At 39.9% G+C, this 20,505-nt stretch overlaps 1 protein-coding gene across 1 annotated transcript in view; it reads right to left on the bottom strand.

Moving 5' to 3' along the window:
- atp2b2 (ATPase plasma membrane Ca2+ transporting 2) overlaps positions 1 to 20,505 on the bottom strand; it is a 143,866-nt gene that overhangs the window by 44,247 nt on the left and 79,114 nt on the right. Inside the window, exons 5-11 of the mRNA XM_055221696.1 lie at positions 19,207 to 19,332; positions 17,242 to 17,367; positions 16,388 to 16,420; positions 14,364 to 14,456; positions 9,852 to 9,893; positions 5,036 to 5,197; positions 46 to 260 (exon numbers count right to left, since the gene is read on the bottom strand). Of these exons, the coding sequence (XP_055077671.1) occupies positions 46 to 260; positions 5,036 to 5,197; positions 9,852 to 9,893; positions 14,364 to 14,456; positions 16,388 to 16,420; positions 17,242 to 17,367; positions 19,207 to 19,332 (797 nt within the window). The remainder of the gene's footprint in view (positions 1 to 45; positions 261 to 5,035; positions 5,198 to 9,851; positions 9,894 to 14,363; positions 14,457 to 16,387; positions 16,421 to 17,241; positions 17,368 to 19,206; positions 19,333 to 20,505) is intronic.

Genomic DNA, 20,505 nt, shown 5'->3' with positions numbered 1-20,505 from the left:
TACAGTAGTAGTAGGTGGCAAATGAGTACATGTTTTGCTCCTTACTTTGACAGAATAGGCCAGGGAGATAGTGACAGCCAACGGCAGCCCCTCCGGCACAGCCACCACCAGCACAGTGACTCCGATGATGAAGAATTTGACAAAGTACTGGATGTAAATGGGAGTGCATTCGGTCAGCCAAGGACGCTTCTGCATCACAAAGTTATCAATGGCGAAGTACAGGACCAGGATGATGACCGTGATGGCCGACATGAGCAAACCTGGAAATTACACACAAAAAAATAAACATAACCTAAAAATTAACATTAGGGCTGAAGGATTTGTGAAAAATATCTAACTGCAACTTTTCTGCATGATGATTAGATCTGCGATTTCTGTTTAATAATAGAATTATTAAGTTTACATTTTAAACTTGTCTGAAAGAATTGACAAAAAGACTTAAATTTGAACTGACAAACTAAAAAAAAAAAAATCACACTTTCAGAGCCTGTGCAGACTACAGGGTTAGCAGTTTTTATGCAGAATAAGACAGGATTTTCATTGTTGCTGCAGGTACTTTTTTCAATTTGATTACAACTAATCTTGCAGCCGTGATTAATATTTAAATTATATATTAAAAAACAACAAAAAACAAAAGATACAGAGTTCTTGGTGAGGCAAGGTGTGTGTGTGTCAGTGAAGAGTGAAGGGTCTATAAGGGTGCACTCACACTAGGCGTTTTGAACCATGCTGGGCTCAAGCATAAATGTGTAGGGTTTTATGGGCCGCACTCACACCTCCATAACTGAACTAAGCCACAGCCCGGTGACATCATCACACAGAACTGTTTTTTTACATGTCGTGCAGCAGTGCTAACAATTCAGCAGAGAGAATAAGTCCAGCGGCATGAAATATCTATTAAATAGTGAGGCAGATATGAGTCCTACTGTGATACTCGCTACTCTGTGATTTTATGGATTTAACAACAGTGTGGAGGAGAGAGGACAACAGGAGACGAGGCTTCAAAACTTCTGTCTCTGCCCACAGTCCGTATTGAAGGCAAGCGCAGATTTTCCGTGAGTTTTGGAGCAGAGTTCATTCACTTTTTTATCTTATTGTCTATCCTCTCTGTGAGACAGGGCTTGCAAGCCTAAATCCTGCATGTGCGTATACATGAGCAACCATGCCGTGCTTTGGCCAATCTCCTCCAACCAGGCCAAAGTCCCTACTGTGCCGTTTGCACTCACACTGGTCAAACGTACTGTGCTTTACGGGCTAACACACTATTGACTCTAGTGTCTTCACCAACATCACAATAATAATATAATAAAGGTTTATAAACTAATGTACAATGTTTCAATGAGTGTTCTTAATATAATTAGCAATCACTTTGCAATCACTGGCTGGTTTGAATACATGCACAAATCTGATCATTACCTGATTTCTGGAGTTATATTATTGAAATTAGTTTCATCTGATGTGAGTTATCTGATTTCTTTGAGTATTCACACCAGTGCAAGTTTTGACAAGTTAGTATGCATCAAAAGGGCAAACTAATGTGGCAAAATAAGGAAAAAAAAATGCTAACAAGTGACAGACTTATTTTAAAATGGATTGTGCTTTTTCATTCTGGGTGGAACATTCTAGACAAAACAATGGCACTAACAGCTCCTCACTGACTGCTCATTTATTCAGCTTTAAGGTATGCTACATGTTATGACATACAAATATCAACATTAATTTCATGTTTGAATGCTTGAAAGGCTTGAGGTGAATCTGGCTAAAAAAAATTGCTCTAGTCCAAACAGTATCTGCTGCTGCTAATCCATCTCTGGTGTTACATTGTTATGACACTGTCCCCATTCAATCAGTCAGGCCCACGAACTGATGCAAGACTCACTGTAAAAAGAGTCTGTCCAAGAGGGGCCCATTATGTCTGAGGGGGGGGGTCATTACAGTGATATAACAAACTATGGCTGGAGTTGTGGAACATTTGTCACTAGAAAACAGAAAAGTAAAATTTTAAGAAGTTATTTTAAAGGTAGAACACTTCAGACATGTTGAATTGTTGATGAAAAGAGAATAGTTTGTTAAGCTTTTAAAATGAAGTCTGTCTTAAGTAAAAAAAATAAAATAATAATAATAATAATAAAAAAGGTCCTGTAAAGTAAAAAGAAATGTTTGGAAAGATACTGAAAAAGTGATAACATAAGTTGTGTTTTGGGGATAGTGAAAATTAAATTGCAATATTAAGTATCATCTAGGCCCGTCACAATAATGACTATATCGACTTATCATTCAGTATATGGAAGCTGGAACATTATTTTGGGGTTAACATTTATTGTGTGGACTTTTTTGCACTACTGGGAGAATTTTTGGTTATTTTTTGGCTATATGATGAGATTTAAGTGGTATTCTGTCGCTTATTTATTGCAGCTCATGATTTTTAACAATATTGTAAATTTAGAATAGTTTTTTGACGTATAAATCTGATTGAGGGTTATTGAATGGGTAAAACAGGAATAAAGTGATATTTTTTACTATTTTGTGCAAAGTGACAAGGCTTGCAGTGGGATCGGGCGTCCGGTAAAAATAGACTCCTCCTTTAATCACTATAATAAGACAAAAAAGTTGACATGAAGAGTGTTCATAAACTTGCAAAACAAGTATGTATAATGTAACAAACAGACAAGCAGACTACATATAGAACAATGCTAAAATTACATTGGATTTGTTAACATGAGAAAGTGTGAATCCTGTTCTTGGATTTAATGGTAAATAGGCCAAACTTTGAACAAAGAGGAGGTAAATTACTAAATAAGGTTTGCTACGGCTCATGTGGAGTTTGCAGGTAAAATAAATAAACACACACAATGTGCAGCCCTGATTGAGCCCTACACTGTTGTTTTGGTCTGATTACAAGTGTAAACAAACCCGAAAATAACTGGGCCAAGCTTCAAGAGTACAGCATTTCACAACAATGTACTCTCATAGTTTTGAAAGAAATGTTTGACATGCTTTCACATATTATGACACTGACTGAAGAGATAATGATGAATGAGTTACAGGTGGAGATGCACACTGCTGTGTCCTTGGACAGGACACACAACTGACTTGCCTCCAGTCTCTATTCGTATATGAATGAGTGTGAATGGGTGAGATTCTTTGATGTTGAATGCTTTGAGTGCCCATTTGCGGTTGAAATACTCTATATAATATATTTTTGGATAATTATGGATCTGATATGTTTAACGCACAGCATGCAGTTATGATATATACATTTTAATTACTTTAATTATGCTTCCTTTGAACATTTCTGGTTTTACTCTTAGTCATGTGCTATAAATATTGGGGCCATAGACTGTATATATAAATGAACATAGCTAACCTGCTAACTACTGTGTTCCAAATAGGAAGTGAGCAAGGGCGTGTTTCTGGCTCCATCAACTCTGGCTCCAATTCACTTTACATTAGAAAACTGTCACCCCTCTCTCCATAAATGTTGCTGTCAGGTTGGTCATTTTGGTCCTGGTATTTTTATGTTGCTATTGTGTCCGTCACTCAAGATATGAACAGTAATAAGAGACAAATCAGCTGCCTTCTTTCGCCAAGGTCACTCCCGCTAGCGTTAGCTACAGGTTTGACTGACAGCGATGCTAAGCGCCCCTTGCCAAACTTGCAGTGCGGGCGGGAAAGGGCATGACTCTTCTGTTGTTATGACACTCGTGGTCGGAATTCCAAACATAAAACTTGGGTTCAAATTCACCCTATTACTGCTCGATGAGCTTCATCTGACTGGGGTCGAAGGCTCTGGGTGACGTCACACTCCCTTAGTCCACTTCTTTATACAGTCTGTGGTTGGCACCTAACCTTGTGCCATCCTACGGTTGTGATTAATCTTTCTGATCTATTATAACCATTCATTTTTGCAATAAGTCAAGTTGAGTGTGACACACTGTTTTGTGTCTGCGTTTTGACAAAAGTTAAACCAAGAATTGTCCATAGTTACTTTATATGCACTTTCATTTCAAATTTAATGTTATCCAATTGTGATGAGCTCTTTTTGTTCTGCCTCCTAGAAATTAGTGACATCAAAGGTGCAGCATGTAATTTTACTGGTTGGGGGTCCAAGGGGTTTCCATGGAAATATTTTTGCTTTGCTTAAAATATTCCACTATCCAAACATTTGTGTTTTTATTCTTTGTTATGTTCTATCAATATGAATCTGTCTCATTTAACATTTTCCAAGACAAGGACTTCTATTGCGTCATTTGCCTGGGGGCAAAATGACTGAGGTGTGGCTGCTAAGCTATATTTCAATTTCTATTAAAAGTATTATTGCGGTATTTTCTGATCTGTGTTCTAATGTTTCCTCATCACAAACATTTGTATTTTGTTTCACTCACACATGTTTAACACACAAACCCTGTATATTTAGGCTGAGTACTTCTCTAGAACAGAAACACTCTCTTCCACCTTGTGATGTCATGTGGCAATACAGGAAGTGCTCCACTGTGTTTTTAAAGTCCACACAAAAGGTAAAAAGTAGCTGTTAACTTGAAACTGCTTTAACATGTGTGAATAAAAACAAAACACAACTCCAGGTGTGTTTTTGAGTTGGTAACAGCATTATAACATGGCCTTAAGCTCACAAGAGTTTATTTTGTGTGATATAGGACCTTTAAGACATTTTACCCCCCCCCCCCCAAAAAAAAAAACAAAAAAAAACACCAACCAAACAACCAAACAAACAAAAACAAAAAAAACCCATAACATTTATATGAGAAAGGTGGGTGGAGTGTCTTGCTATCTTGTGAATGTTCACAAACTTCTCCATGGACACTAGCAGGTGCTGCAACTAGACCAAGTTACAGGTAAGTCATGGTGTGTAGAAGAGACCCGCTCCCAGTAAGAATGCATGTTCAGCGTATTTTTGAGTACTAAAAACTCCAGTATTTGAATGTAAGATAGACACATTAATGTCATATTGTGGAACATTCCATCCACTAGATGATGTTAGGTAATGCCACTTTAAGTGATTGTTCGGTGTGTCTACCTGCTTTCCCGATTTGCACAGCCAGTTTGGTGAGCTTCCCCTGCAGCACAGATTTCTCCTTTTTGGGTGCAGACACCTTCTTCCTCTCCTTCTCCTCCTCTCCTCCCTCCGCACTCTTCAGAGGCTGCATCTCCATGGCAGCCGCACCATCCTGCTTCTTGACTGTGAAGAGAAAACATGGGACAGGCATGTTACAAAAAAGACAAGGTAGTGCCACAGCGATATCGATAGGTCCTGTAATCCCACCACACAAAGCAATAATAAAAAGTGCATTGTTTATAGATGTTTTGTTTTTTTCAAACAACTAGAGCCGCACAATATTTAAATTTAGGGCACAATATTTACTTTTGGGCACAATAAGTTCTGCAAAATTGAGACTAAAATCTATGTTCCTTAATTTTTTAGTCAAACAACAAAACAAAAACTTGATGCCACTCTATAAAATACTGTAGCTCACCTGTTTTTATCCATTTATTAGCACTTTTATCACTAATCACTAATACTACTCAAGATTCAATCAGAATCAATGCACAATGCAGTAACTTAACAGGACCTAAACCAAGGGTAAACAAGGGATTTTTTCTATTTACAAATACTGAATAAATGAAGAACTTTGTGTTGTTCATATATGCATTTTGTTCGATATCTATTATTGCAATATCAATATTTGTGCAGCCCTAAAAACAACAACAACATACTAATAGCCTGTTTTCTGTTCAAAAGGAGGATTGTAACTAAACCAGTACAGCATGGGTCAGTTTAGAATGGGTTTTCAAAACAGGTAAAGCAAATAAAAGCATGCTGTAACTTTTCCAGTGGAGGGTTTGCTACTTACTTGTCTCCATAAAGATGCTATTGCTTTACCTAGAAAGTTTCATATCTGTCCTCCACCAAAAAAAAAGTTGCATAATGTACATTCAGAGGTCCTGTATTATGCAAAATTGACTTTTCTAAGCCATGTTAGACTATCGTTTCTCATCAAAAACATACCTGGAGTTGTGTTTTGTTTCATTCACACATGTTTGAGCAACCCTTTATAATTAGTGTGTCTACATCTCCAAAGCTCAAAATGCTCTGCTCCACCTTGTGATGTCATGTAGTGGTAGTTTTCAAGTTAACAGCTCCTTTTACCTTTTGTTCCGACATAGGAAATTCCAAGTTAATACAGTGAGGCACTTGTATTATTTCCACTTATTGGCATCACAAGGTGGAGCAGAGTGTTTTCTGTTTGAGAGAAGAACTAAATATTCAGGATTTGTGTGTTAATCATGTGTGAACAAAACACAACTCAAGGTATGTTTGTTTTGAGGAAACAACATTATAAAACAGATCAGAAAATAGTGAAAAATGCATTTTTTAAATAAATTGTGCTAAGTAGTCTATAATGTTGCAGAGGTGGCATTACTACCTCTGAAATTAAATATTGGTGTCAGAAAAGAACCATACTGCTCTGACCCTTACTGTACCGTTCAATAAATCAAATAATCTATGCACAACCAAAACATTTCAAAGAGCGTCAAAGAAAGTTAAAGATGTAACCTGCAAAAGAAAATGAAGAAGAATGTCTCCGTAAACCTTAAACCACATTACACAGTATTTTAAACCAGCAATACAATGTAAGTCTCACTGATGCCACATTATTAAAAAAATGAAGTAATTTAAAATAATCTAATGGCTAGTTTGGCTAATCGTAAAAATAATTTGAGACTAATCCCAGTAAAAGGTCTCAAGTAATTGGAATGTTAATATACACTGTTTTTGAATGCATTCCTACAGTAAGTAAGAATCTATTACAAAGGTTTATGGGTTACACAGATAGTCATGGATTTGCTTTACCTATAATGTTCCATTCTATGACATGGTAACTATGGAAACGAATGACAGCACCAGGCCAAGTCAAATCTGTTCAGAGGTGACCCTACACACAGTAACAATGTATGTTTTTCAACTTATTTCTAGCCATTAAAAATAAATGCAAGTGAGACTTAAGTTTAATGCCATACAGTGGAACATTCCAGGCAAAGCAAGGACATCTTCTTAGAGACCAGAAGAGATACATAGTGACCCTTTAACTTTGCAAAATCACAATAGAATAATTTATCATGACTAATGGGTGTATTTGTGTCTCAAAAACCTACACCTTTTGTCATTTTAACACAATTCAACAATTTAGTGGAGAAACAGACAGGTCGACGACACAAACACGAGAAACAACAGAACAATGAAAGCTTCAGAGACAGAGAGAAGGTCGTCTAGACTACTGAGACAGAGTGTACGTCCTGGGACAATGTGAGGGATAGCTTATTTTTTTCAGAAGATCCAGTTTTATTTAAAGATGCACTCTGGAACTTTTCCTCCACCTGACTGTCTCAACTGTATTGTTTTGCCTGGAATATTCCCCGGTATGACTTGTCCATCCATCCATCCATTTTCTTCCGCTTATCCGGGGCTGGGTCGCGGGGGCAGCAGTCTAAGCAGGGACTCCCAGACTTCCCTCACCCCGGACACGTCCTCCAGGAGGCATCCTGAGCAGATGCCCGAGCCACCTCAGCTGGTTCCTCTCAACGTGTAGGAGCAGCGGCTCTACTCCGAGCTCCTCCCGTGTGACCGAGCTCCTCACCCTATCCCTAAGGGTGCGCCCGGCCGCTTGTATCCGCGATCTTGTCCTTTCGGTCATTACCCAAAGCTCATGACCATAGGTGAGGGTAGGAACGTAGATTGACCGGTAAATCGAGAGCTTCGCCTTCCGGCTCAGCTCCTTCTTTACCACAACGGACCGATACAGCGACCGCATCACTGCAGACGCTGCACCGATCCGCCTGTCAATCTCACGCTCCATCCTTCCCTCACTCGTGAACAAGACCCCGAGATACTTGAACTCCTCCACTTGGGGCAGAGACTCACCACCCACCCGGAGAGAGCAAACCACCTTTTTCCGGTCGAGAACCATGGCCTCGGATTTGGAGGAGCTGATTCTCATCCCAGCCGCTTCACACTCGGCTGCAAACCGCCCCAGTGCCTGCTGCAGGTCCTGGCTCGAAGAAGCCATCAGGACAACATCATCTGCAAACAGCAGAGATGAAATCCTGTGGTTCCCAAACCAGGCCCCCTCCGGCCCCTGGCTGCGCCTAGAAATTCTGTCCATAAATATAATGAACAGAACCGGTGACAAAGGGCAGCCCTGGCGGAGTCCAACATGCACAGGGAACAGGTCTGACTTACTGCCGGCAATGCGAACACAGCTCCTGCTCCGGTCATACAGGGACCGGACAGCCCTTAGCAAAGAGCCCCGGACCCCATACTCCCAGAGCACCCCCCAAAGGACACCACGAGGGACACAGTCGAATGCCTTCTCCAGATCCACAAAACACATGTGGACTGGTTGGGCATACTCCCATGAGCCCTCGAGGACCCGATGGAGAGTATAGAGCTGGTCCAGTGTTCCACGACCAGGACGAAAACCACACTGCTCCTCCTGAATCCGAGGTTCGACTATCGGTCGGATTCTCCTCTCCAGCACCCTGGAATAGACCTTACCGGGAAGGCTGAGGAGTGTGATTCCCCTGTAATTGGAACACACCCTCCGGTCCCCCTTTTTATACAGAGGTCTGCCATTCCACAGGTACTGTCCCCGACCGCCACGCGATGTTGCAGAGACGTGTCAGCCAAGACAGTCCCACAACATCCAGAGACTTGAGGTACTCAGGACGGATCTCATCCACCCCCGGAGCCTTGCCACCGAGGAGCTTGCCAACCACCTCAGTGACTTCAGCCAGGGTGATGGACGAGTCCGCCTCTGGGTCCCCAGTTTCTGCTTCCTCCTCGGAAGACGTGACAGTGGGATTGAGGAGATCCTCAAAGTATTCCTTCCACCGCCCGACAACATCCCCAGTCGAGGTCAGCAGCTCTCCACCCGCACTGTAAACAGTGTTGGTGAAGCACTGCTTTCCCCTCCTGAGGCGTCGGACGGTTTGCCAGAATCTCTTTGAGGCCGTCCGATAGTCCTCCTCCATGGCCTCCCCGAACTCCTCCCAACCCCGAGTTTTTGCCTCTGCGACTGCCCGAGCCGCGGCACGCTTGGCCTGCCGGTACTCATCAGCTGCCTCAGGAGTCCCACGAGCCAACAAGGCTCGATAGGACTCCTTCTTCAGCTTGACGGCATCCCTTACTTCCGGTGTCCACCACCGGGTTCGGGGATTGCCGCCGCGACAAGCACCACAGACCTTACGACCACAGCTACGAGCAGCCGCATCAACAATAGAGGTGGAGAACATGGCCCACTCGGAGTCCATGTCTCCAACCTCCCCCGGGATCAGGGAGAAGCTCTCCCGGAGGTGGGAGTTGAAGACCCCCCTGACAGAGGGCTCCGCCAGACGTTCCCAGCAGACCCTCACAATACGCTTGGGCCTGCCAGGTCTGTCCGGCTTCCTCCTCCGCCAGCGGATCCAACTCACCACCAGTATGACTTGTAATAAATTAAACTTGTAAGTTAGCCTAGTGGTGTCTCCTGCTTCTAAGTCAGGTCAGTGGAGAGGCAATCCCACTCACAGTAAGAGCACATTCTTTTCAAGGTAATTTTGAGCAATAAAAGCACCTCTAATTGAATACATGTAACAGACAGATACATTAAAGGCTATGGTGCGGAACCTTCCAAGCAAAACAATACAATTTCAATGGTGGAAGGTCCCCCAGAAAGGTTCCATAGTGAGCCTTTAAAAATGCATTTGACATAGTATAATAGTAATAGAATCTGACCCAGAGCGTGCACAGTGTGAATGAGGGGAAACACAGGAGAGATCGAGATGAGGTTTGTTACCTTTGATCTGGTTGCTCTCCATATTGCCATCTTGCATTTTACCTATGATGGAGACATATAAGACAATAACCAACAAAAATAACCAAGGCCGACACAGCAACGGTCCAAACACGTGGACACAACAAAAACATCAACAGGAGAATGGCTTTAATCATGTTACAGAGAAAAAGCAGAAAAGTGCACTCACGACTGCTGACAACAATATACAAATGTAATGTTATGTGTATGCAGAACATCTACGCAGTTTGTCACTTAGGACTAACTTTACTTTTAATATAATTCATCTAAATGTTTCCTGTACAATAATTTGATATACATAACAAGTTCAAGTCAAACCCGTACGGTGGCCCTGAACAATTATTAGAGTAAAATTACAAAATCTGGAAGGAAAAATGAAAACAAACCAGAAAAAAGTTTAAATTCACAAGAATCATTGTTGTTTTTGTGGGTACCACTTTATAATAACTACACCATAATTAGTCTTAATAAGAATTAACAAAGACTTAAAGCTACCATCCGTAGTTAGGCTGGTCAGTCCAGCCATGCAGTCACATAATATGATGATAACTTGTGTGTTCTTTTTTTGGACAAAATTTTTTATTTTTTATTTCTTTACCTGGACATGTTTCAGTAAACATCTGTCACCTTCCTCAGAAGTGTCATCCGACTGAGGTGACGAGTCACTGATCAGCTGATCTTCAGGATGGTGCCAATCTGATGGACCTGACACGTCTTGCACTGGCCACACCCTCTGCCATCTGGCGGTCTCTGGAGAAGCCTGTCCCAGACAAGTGGGAGCATCTCTCTTTAAAGCTGTTCCCCATTGCCTGAAGCCTGTTGTTCCCAGCAGGAAATGGGCTTCAAAAAACAATCTTCAACAGGTCTCCAGAGGGGGTGTGGCCAGTCTGACAGGTCCATCAGACTGAAGGCCACATCCTGAAGATCAGCTGATCAGTGACACGTCATAGAAGGTGACGGATGCTCAAATGTAACGTGTCCAGGTAAAAAAAACAACTTTTTGTTTTTAAAAAAGAACATCTGCCATCTACTAATGAAAAATGAATTATTCAGGCTTAGTACTACTTAGGGGTTGAGGTTAGGGTATCAATTAAGCAGCTACTAAGCCTAAATCATTCTTAATAAACAATTTGTTCATTATGAAGTCTTTGTTCATTCTTTATTCTGTATTAAGGTTAATTAAGGTGTAGTTATTACATAGTGTTGGTCTGTAGGCTGTAAATATTAAGTGGAACCAGGATAACTAGTATTTGCGGTTACATTAAATCAAGGTGATCCAGAACTGAGAATATAGAAATAAAAACTGTAATTTGAGTAATCTCAACAGATTACTCAAATTATTTCAAGAGACAGAGGCTATGCTAAATGTCATCAACCGATAGAGGTCACAGCTTTAAAAGTTATATTTTCTCAATCTTGAATTTGTTTTTTTTAATTTGCAAATAGTTCCTCTCTTTGTCATGATTTGTGTCTGATATTTGACCTTCAGGGCCACCATACCATCAGAGGAGAAAATGAGTTATCGAGACAGAAACACCACACACAAACTGAGCACACACACTACAGACAAACAGCAGAACACATGCAGAGGAGAGCCACATGCACGATCAGAGCCGGCGGAGAGAGAGAGAGAGAGGAGGGAGGGCGAGAAGGAGAGACAGAGGGAGAGGAGTGTGGGAGGGAAAGAGAGAGAGGGAGTGAGAGAGAGAGGAAGAGAGAGAGGACAAGATGGGAGAGGAATAGGGAAAGTGTGTTTGTGTGTGTCAGAGAGACACAGAGAGAGAGTTAGAAGTCAAAAAGAGAGAGAGAGGGGGACAAGGAGAGAGGGAAAGCTAGAAAGAAAGAGGGAGAGAGAGAAGGGGAGAGAAAAGGAGACAGGGAAGCAAGAGAAAGAGATAGACACAGAGATAGAGGGGCATGTGAGAAAGAAATGGAGAGAGGCAAATAAGTGAGAAAGAGAGAGAGGGAGAGATATGGAAAGCAAGAAAGGTAATGGGGGAGGGAGAAAGAGAGAAGAAAGACAGAAAAGTGATAAAGAGATGGAGGGAGAGAAGGAGAGAGAGGGTAGAAATAGAGAAAAAGAAAAAGGGAAAGAAAATGGGAAGGGAATGAAGAGAGAGAGAGAGAGAGAGAAAGAGATAGGGAAAGTGATAGGGAGATGGAGGGAGAGATGCTAGAGAGAGGAACAGAGGGGGTAGAAATAGAGAAAAAGAAAAAGTGAGAGACAGAGGGAGTGAAAAGTGAGAAAGAGAGAGAAGGAAAGTGATAAAGAGAGACACAGAAAGAGAGAGAAAGTGAGAAAGATGGAGGGAGAAAGAGAGTAAGAAAGGAGAGATAGCTAAATGGAGAGAAAGAGAGAGAGAGCCTGAAGGAAGAGCCTCCCACATGGCGCAGTTATGTAACTTCAGCTGAAACTCCAAACTAAGTCCTGGGGAAGATTCGTCTGCATTTATCTATATTTGGGTCTCATGCAGATGTCTTCCGCACATGCCGCTAAAAATACCTGCTCTGTGTCTGTATGTATTGGTAATTAAAGGACCACATGCTCTAATTACAGTAATAATGCCATGTTTGTTTTGTTGCTAGTCTCTGTAGAAGGCCCAAACTCGATTGCAGGGCCGTCTTTAGCATGTATGTTCAGGAAATGCGGCCAATTCCACCTCCGCATTTCGCATTAGCCCGGGTCCCTGGAGTCGCAATAAAGATGAAGATGACAAATGGCTTCGTTCCAGCGCAGGACGAGGGGACTATTACGCTGCAAATCAGACCTCCTCCTCCTCCTCAGCCCCGAGAACAACGCTTAGAGACAATCTCCGAGGAGGGGCAGATGTAACACCCCACCAGTGCAGCAGTGAGGGGAGTTGGAATGCATATGACAGGATTTCATGTTTTTCTAAGTATTACTTGGTTTGGATAATACTTGGTAAATGGTGGTAAATGTTTATCATAGTCTTACATCAGTTAAGTGGCAGTTAGCAACCCTAACCCTACAAAAATACAGGAAGTAGAGTCCTAAAATTGAAAATCTCCACCAACACCATCTGTTCTGGGAATTCCAAACAAAATTATTTCTGAGCAACCTTCATTTAACAAAATAAATGTGTTGACATTTATTTGTATTAGTCTAATCATAACTATTGTGCCATTTAGGTAACAGTTTAACAGTTAAAAGAATATACTTTGAAGCAGCTCTGGTTGTGTACAAGTCTCTCCTTGGCCTGGCACCAAAGTACATCTCCGACATGTTAGTGCCATATGAACAATCTCGCACTTTGAGGACCTCAGGGACAGGCCCCCTGCTGGTGCCCAGAATCAGGACTAAAAATGGGGAATCAGCGTTTCAGTTTTGTGCATCTAAAACGTGGAACAGTCTTCCTGAAGATGTGAGCAAGGCCTCTACTTTGACAATATTTAAATCCAGGCTCAAAAAAGTTGTTGTTTTTATTCTGCGCTCTTCTCTTTTAATGCTCATTTATAAAGATTATTTTTTTAATGTCTTACTTATCCTGTGAAGAACTTTGAATTACTTTGTGTACCAATTGTGCTATACAAATAAACTTGCCTTTCCTTAAAGAATTACGTCTAAGTATGTTAAAACTGTTGTCCAAATGTGAAGTAAAATGATAAAAAAAAATATATATAACCTAGTTAAATCTTAAATATATATGTATATATGTTAAGTATGTTTTAGTGAAATGAGTAGTCTAACCTGTCATATGGAGTTTACTCTCTTTGTACCTTGTCCAGTTTGTGTTGAAACAGAGTGATCTCAGAGGACACAGCTAACTAAAAGGAGATGGCCCAATAGTATAATTCCTGCACTATAAATACAAATGAATGCACTTGGAACTGTTACTCTGGGCCAGCGGGAGAAATGAGTTAAATGGTGAGGTCCCCAAAGTCATTTACAGTAACAATACATTGCACAAATGACTGTTTTATGTTCTTATAGCTTCTGTATGATTAAATATGTTGAAAGGCCCTGGGTGTGGAAGAAATCATTCTCAAGTGAAGAAGTGTTTGCTAGTAGTGAACCACCGTTTGAGAGAAGGAAAGAGGAAGAGAAAATAAGAGTGAGGAGAGAGAGAGAACACCGAGAGAGCAGAAAGAGAAACACAGAGAGAGAAGGAGCAGAGAGGGGGGGCACAAAGAGAGAAACAGAGAGAAAGGAAGAGAACTGAGAGAGAGAACAAGAGAGACAGGGAGAAAAAAGTGAAAGGAAATTGGGGAGAAAGAGAGAGAGAGAGAGAAAGAGGGAGCCGAGATAGACAGAGACAAAGACCAGAGAGAGACGAAGAGAGAAAGAAAGACAGGGAGAGACAAGAGGGAAAAGGAGAGAAGGATCAGAGACATAAAGAGACATAGACATTGAGAGAAAGAGCAGACAGAGAAGAGACAGAGTGAGAGAGAAAGAGAGAAAGCAGAGGAGGTGTGGCGGGCGGCAGAGAGAGAGAGAGAGTCACAACAGTCAGAGATCCGAGCTTATCGACCTACCATTAATGAGGCTGGCACTGCCCGGAGCAGTCATGCCCGCAGCCCCATCCGTGGCTATAGTGGCGATGGGGTGGAGAGGGGGGTGGGAGCAGTCTAGCCGTAACAATAAGGGTCAAAATGAACCAAAACACACAGCCAAACAGGCACACAGCCACACAAAACAATGAACAGAAATAACATGGTTATAAGACATTCAAGATTCATCCCCAAGTCAACTCTTAGTTTAACCCTATGTTATAAAAGTAGCACATTTAGTACTATTTATTTAACTATAAAGTAAAACTGGAACACACAAAATGTAACATTAAACACACAACACATGAAGAAGTGGGGACAGTATGCCAACAAAGACCTCACTAATGGACCTATTCATTTTACAAACATAATAATAATATCTGAACCATGTTATTCGTGTTATTTATTGGGTAGAGCAAACTTAAAAGTCTAAAGCGTTAGCCAAGTACTTTTATAATATAAAGCAATATATTTTAGCAGAGAAAGAGCTATAGGACATAAACATCATGATAAGTTCGTTGTCACCACTATCTGCCTCTGAAACAACACGTACTGTATGTGTCTCTGATATTCATGTTATTTATTGGGTAGACCAAACTTAAAGGGCCTATATTATGCAAATGTTAGATCTATGTTATAATGTTGTTTCTTCATCAAAAACATTCCGGGAATTGTGTTTTGTTTCATTTACACATGTTTAACACAGAAATCCCGCATATTTACGCTGTGTTTGTGTGTCAAACTGAAAAGACTCAGTTCCACCTTGTGATAAGGGAGCGCTCCCCTTCCCTACAGTCTCAACTGAACAAAAGGTAAAACAATTTCAGGTTTTAAGGTCATTCTAGAGTTTTGAAGAGTAAATCAGATCAACTGAGGTTAAAAAATAGCTACTAACTTTAAAACTACCACTTGATGACATCACAAGGTGGAACCGAGCATTTTGAGCCTTGGAGATATTGACAGCCTAATAATGCATCGTTACTCAAACATGTGTGAATGAAACAAAACACAACTCCAGGTATATTTTTGATGAGGCAACAACATCCCAACATGACTAAAAGTATAATATAGGACCTTTAAAAATCTAAAGCACTAGCCAAGTCAGTTTCCTTAGCTGCCAAGTCAGTTTCCTGTTTGCAGTACTTCTGATAATATAACTCCCTCGTCATCGCCATACGCATCTGAAACAGCACATGTGAACAGATCATGTCTAAATGTGTCTAAACCTAATGTCTCTCTCATCCCATTGTTCTCATTATTAGCGCTCGGAGATGGTAGCTGTCTCCTTAAAGACAGTCCACACACAGGACACGCGCTGATGCTGATGCTTGTTATAAAAGCTTGTTAGTTTGATGAGTGCTCAGAGAAAAAGAAAGGAACTGTTAACACTTAAAAAGATGCAGAGCTGTGCGGACCAGGCTTCTCTTTTTAAGTGAGAGATTAACGTGGGGCACACTGCAAAAAATGAATTTCTACATTAGTTTAAATGAATTCAGTTAAAAGTAATAGTAGATGTAGGAGTGGTCAAATGGGACATTAGACATTATAGATATGGCGAGTTTATCAATATTTTTTGTGGATTTTCAAGTAAAATTATCAATACGTGTGTGTTAACTTTTTTTTAAATTTTCAAATGCGTTATTCTAACTCCAGTAACAGATTAAGTTAGTTAGTTTACTCTGTTTAATCTGGAAAAATAATATACAACAAAAAGGCCAGAAACAGCCTGATAACAACAAAAACAAAAAACAAAAGTACTCCAATAGAGGTTCATTTTCTGATCCGATAAAAAAATATATTGATTGTTGATGCTAAATACATTTTTTTAAATGCAAAAAAGTGACATCAACATTTCTTTTTTTTCTTTTTCAGTTTTTTGTATGAAATTGTTTAAACTAAGGCAGATACTCGTTTTGCAGTGTAAAGACTGTAAATGGAGGGCTCTTAAGGGGTCATAGGTCGTAGGGGTCAGGTAGGACTCCCGGGGTCAGAGAAAAGTGATACTGTACCTGTGTTCTGGTGTCCATCCTCCACTGCCCCACCTTCAAAAGGCGAATTAGGAACAATAAGACAGTCATGACAACAGAGAACTCAGGCCACACAGACTGAACTGTGCAGATATAGTATGTGTACCACCATGATGCTAATAGGATGGATTCACGCACAATTTGTATGTTCAAAATCTGTAATCTGACATTTTTAAATCCAAAAAGAGAGTAAACTGTAAGTAACTTGATTGAGAGTGCGTCACCTGCTTCTCTCCATGTAGATATTATTGGTTTGCCTGGAATATTCCACAGTATGGCATTAAACTTTATCTGCTAGAATCTGTATCCATGAAAACAAGCAAGTTACAGGTTGGATCTGTTGAGAGCGCTCATAGTTTTTATGGTATTTCTTCAGCAGTAACAACATTCACATTGATTACATACAGACAGGTAGGTTTAATACTATACTGTGGAAAATTCATCTCCATGTAGACACGCCAAAAAGTTCAATTTTTGTGAAAAGGTGCACCAACTCGCTATATTAAATTTTGTGGGTTATGTGACCACGATCAAACCTATATTTTTAAATGATACACATATTTTATGCCAGTTAATACAAAGTCTAATTTCAGCATTGTTAAGTTGTGCCGACAGGGAACAAACTATGCCAACAAACATCCTAGAAACCTCAATGAGCTCTGAGGATTTTACTACATCACATGAACACAACCTATTGTCAAAAAGTGACTACAGCCGGCACCAATATTTCATAAAGATTCAAAAGCAACAGTGCAAAACTAACCAATGGGTAATAATATACAGTACGTTACTAATTTCGGTCAATATTAAAATGTAAAAGTGTTTTGTGTGTGTACCTTTCTTCTCCTTCTTCTCCTCCTCCTCCACTCCGGCCCCCAGCAGAGTGAAGATTATTCCAGTCTGAGAGTTCACTCCCACGGCAGTGACCACCATGCGCCCGGAGCCCTCCATCACATGAGTGCCTGAGGACAAACAGGGATTAGGGAAGTGAAAATTAACTCAAATATACAACCGCAAATCCTGTTTTTTACCCTGGTGATTTACTCATTATGTAGCATGTGTTTGTTTGATTAGGGCTGCATACAGAACTTAAACATATATTTTCAGTACCTACATTATGTTAGTCTGATACCACTTTATAATACTTTAATTGGTCATAATCAAGCACGAACAAATACTTCATAATGAACACGTTTATTACCAGCCTCAGTAACTACTTAATTAAAGGGCTAGGAAGTACTACCCTACTACCCATATTATCCTAACACCTAACCCCTTATTAAAATGGAGTCAAAATTACTTAAAAAGTCAATTTCTGAACAGTTCTGTTAAATTATGTGAAATTATATCTTGATGAATAATAATCTATTTGCGAAACCGATTTGGGACTGCCTTGTAACTATCTATAGCATTGTCTCAGAATCCACCAGTCATAAAAACTTGGTATAAAAAGAAACACATATTTTTGGTACCAACAATTGTCAGATTGTTCCTATCACAGAGGGAACTTTTAATAGCATGCAGCATAGTTAAATTGTTGGCCTGTCCGATAGATCAAGTCAAACTTAAAGTAAAGCTATCAGAAGTCAATGTTACACAGATCCTTTTACTAAAATATAGTATTGTAAGAAGTACAAGATATTAGCCATGTCTACAGTGAATAAAAGTCAATACAGGATCAGTCTTGATTACATAATTACGTCTAAGGCACTTCCTGCATCCAAATTTAATTAACAAACTTCTACTCATGCACTAAACCCACAGCTTACACGTGTACAATGGATTTTCCCCTACATAAGGAAAGTAAAGCTCAAAAATCACTTTATAAGGCTTTCTGACTGACAGCCCAAATGCTTTGCTCATTTACATGTGTTAACGTTGATGTATGAAATGGGACAAGCCATCAAGAACACAGCCCACTGGTGTGTGCATACTGTACTGTGAACTGACAGTGGGCGATCGACATTCAAAAGATACATGTGCAGACTGGAGAGAAGGAAACGTTGAACACTTTGAGAAAGTAAACCCTCATTGCACTTATTTATGTTTTAAGTTAACATTTTGAAGAGGACATTCAGTTGAAAAATGAACTGATAAATAAAGGTTAGGAGATCTCATATATAATAAGAAACGTAATAATAAGATACACTTAAAAACCCTGCACCTGATTTGTCCCATTTATTTGAGGAAAATATATCTCGCCACCAGTACATATATATTGTAGAAGGAGTTTTTGGGTCAAAATTATTAGCCTGCTAGCTGTTGTTAGCTTTACCATGACTGCAAACTATGCTTTTCGCTCTGAAACTTGTCAAAAGTGCTTATAAACTCATGAATCATCATGGCGGTGAATCATTAGGATGCTCTGCATAAGGTAAGTGAGGAATAGGTTTGGACCACTGCAGACTGTTGAAACGAATGAATTAGTTCAGTTGCAAAACCAAAAGTAAGAGCCGAAAGTGGTTTTCTAAAGCTATGCACGAGCCCAATAATTCATGCATGTAAATACTAACAATGTGCCAAGGGTTTGTGAGAGCAAAGAACTACTTCTTTCTTTTGAAATCGGATAATGTAAATAAATCAGGTAATGCTGCCTTAAATACTTAAAGATTAAAAAAAAAAATGTGACCATTCAAATTGCGATTAATCTTGTGGTACTTTTTCATACATTAGTAGATCCCATGCAGCAAGGATCGTCCTTTTGTTTTTTGCAAACCTTAAATAATAATTTCAATAATTGAAACTTACTCCAGCAGAACTTCATGAAGGTGAACCAAACTGTTAAAACTCCAGCCACGTACCAGACAAGAGCATGGGGTCCTTGTCAGCTGATTTTTTGACGTGGTCCGACTCTCCGGTCAATGACGACTCATCAATCTTTAGGTCGTTGCCCTGAATTAAAATTCCATCAGCGGGAAGCAAGTCACCTAAAAGACATAACAGATTTTATTAACAGTAAATATTTTCAAACAAGCCATCCAAGAGGCTCCCATAAGCCAACCAAAACAAGTTTGTAAGCCAGCTACTGCGAGACTTCACACTTCGCTTGTATACTGTAAAAATATATGGAACAGTGAGGTCCCAGGAGACTTGTCTGAGTGGGTTGGTATATAGGTCTGGCTCTAGTTAATTAAATTTTTATCATTAACATATCGTACCTTTAATATGTTTAATTGCTTGAGGTGGACTTAATAACTTTAATCCTCTTCTGGAAATGAGATGGAGGGCTATTTTGGGTTGGTGAACCATGAAAATTAGTTTTGGAAGAGCATGCACAAGTCAATGAATGCCTTTTTGTAACCAAACTTATCACAAAGAGGTTTTCAATGACAAACTATAATTTAATTTGTTTTACATAAAATGAAAGGACCCTTTAACAAACTCATAATGTGGAACTGTGATGGAGGGGAAAAACTGTGAAAAAACAATACTGCATATTTAATATTCCCACCTTCTTCATGGTAAACATTTCTGGTGCTGGTTAATCTGCTTCTCTTTTATTGACAAAGAGTGTTTCTTGGTTTGATTTTCTAACTTTTTCTAGTATAATTAACAATCTTGTGAAGTTCTTTCAGAGGGCTGCTGTTGTGATTTAGGGCTATACAAAAATAAAACATATTGCACCACAAAAATAAAACATATTGCACCTTTTTTATGTGCACTAGAGCACAATTACAAACACCTCAGGTCGTTATCGCTCAGACTTCAAAATAACTTGAAGGGAAAACAGTTCCTCCAGGTTTGATCCCAAAATTCTGTGACAACTATTAAACACCTTGATCTTAAGTGCGTACCCTCTATTCCAACCTCCCTCATGTAAACATGGCTAATTCTAATCCACTCTCAGAGTTAAGGATGTCACGATTATCACGTCACAACATAACAACCAAACAGTGACATGTATTTCATATACTCCAAAAAGTAAATCTAAGGTAAAGAAATTGAAATTGATCTTATCTGGTGTCATATGCCTAAATTGTTTTCAAAATATTGCATACAGCGTAGTTTCAATCAGTATTATAGGCATCTATTTTTATATTTTCTATGTCTATTATTTTCGTGTCTGTCACATGAGACAAGACGGAGTGACTCAGACCTTC

Source organism: Periophthalmus magnuspinnatus, chromosome 5, assembly GCF_009829125.3.
Source record: "Periophthalmus magnuspinnatus isolate fPerMag1 chromosome 5, fPerMag1.2.pri, whole genome shotgun sequence".
Classification (NCBI taxonomy): Eukaryota; Metazoa; Chordata; class Actinopteri; order Gobiiformes; family Gobiidae; genus Periophthalmus; species Periophthalmus magnuspinnatus.
This window is presented reverse-complemented; position numbering and strand designations above follow the sequence as displayed.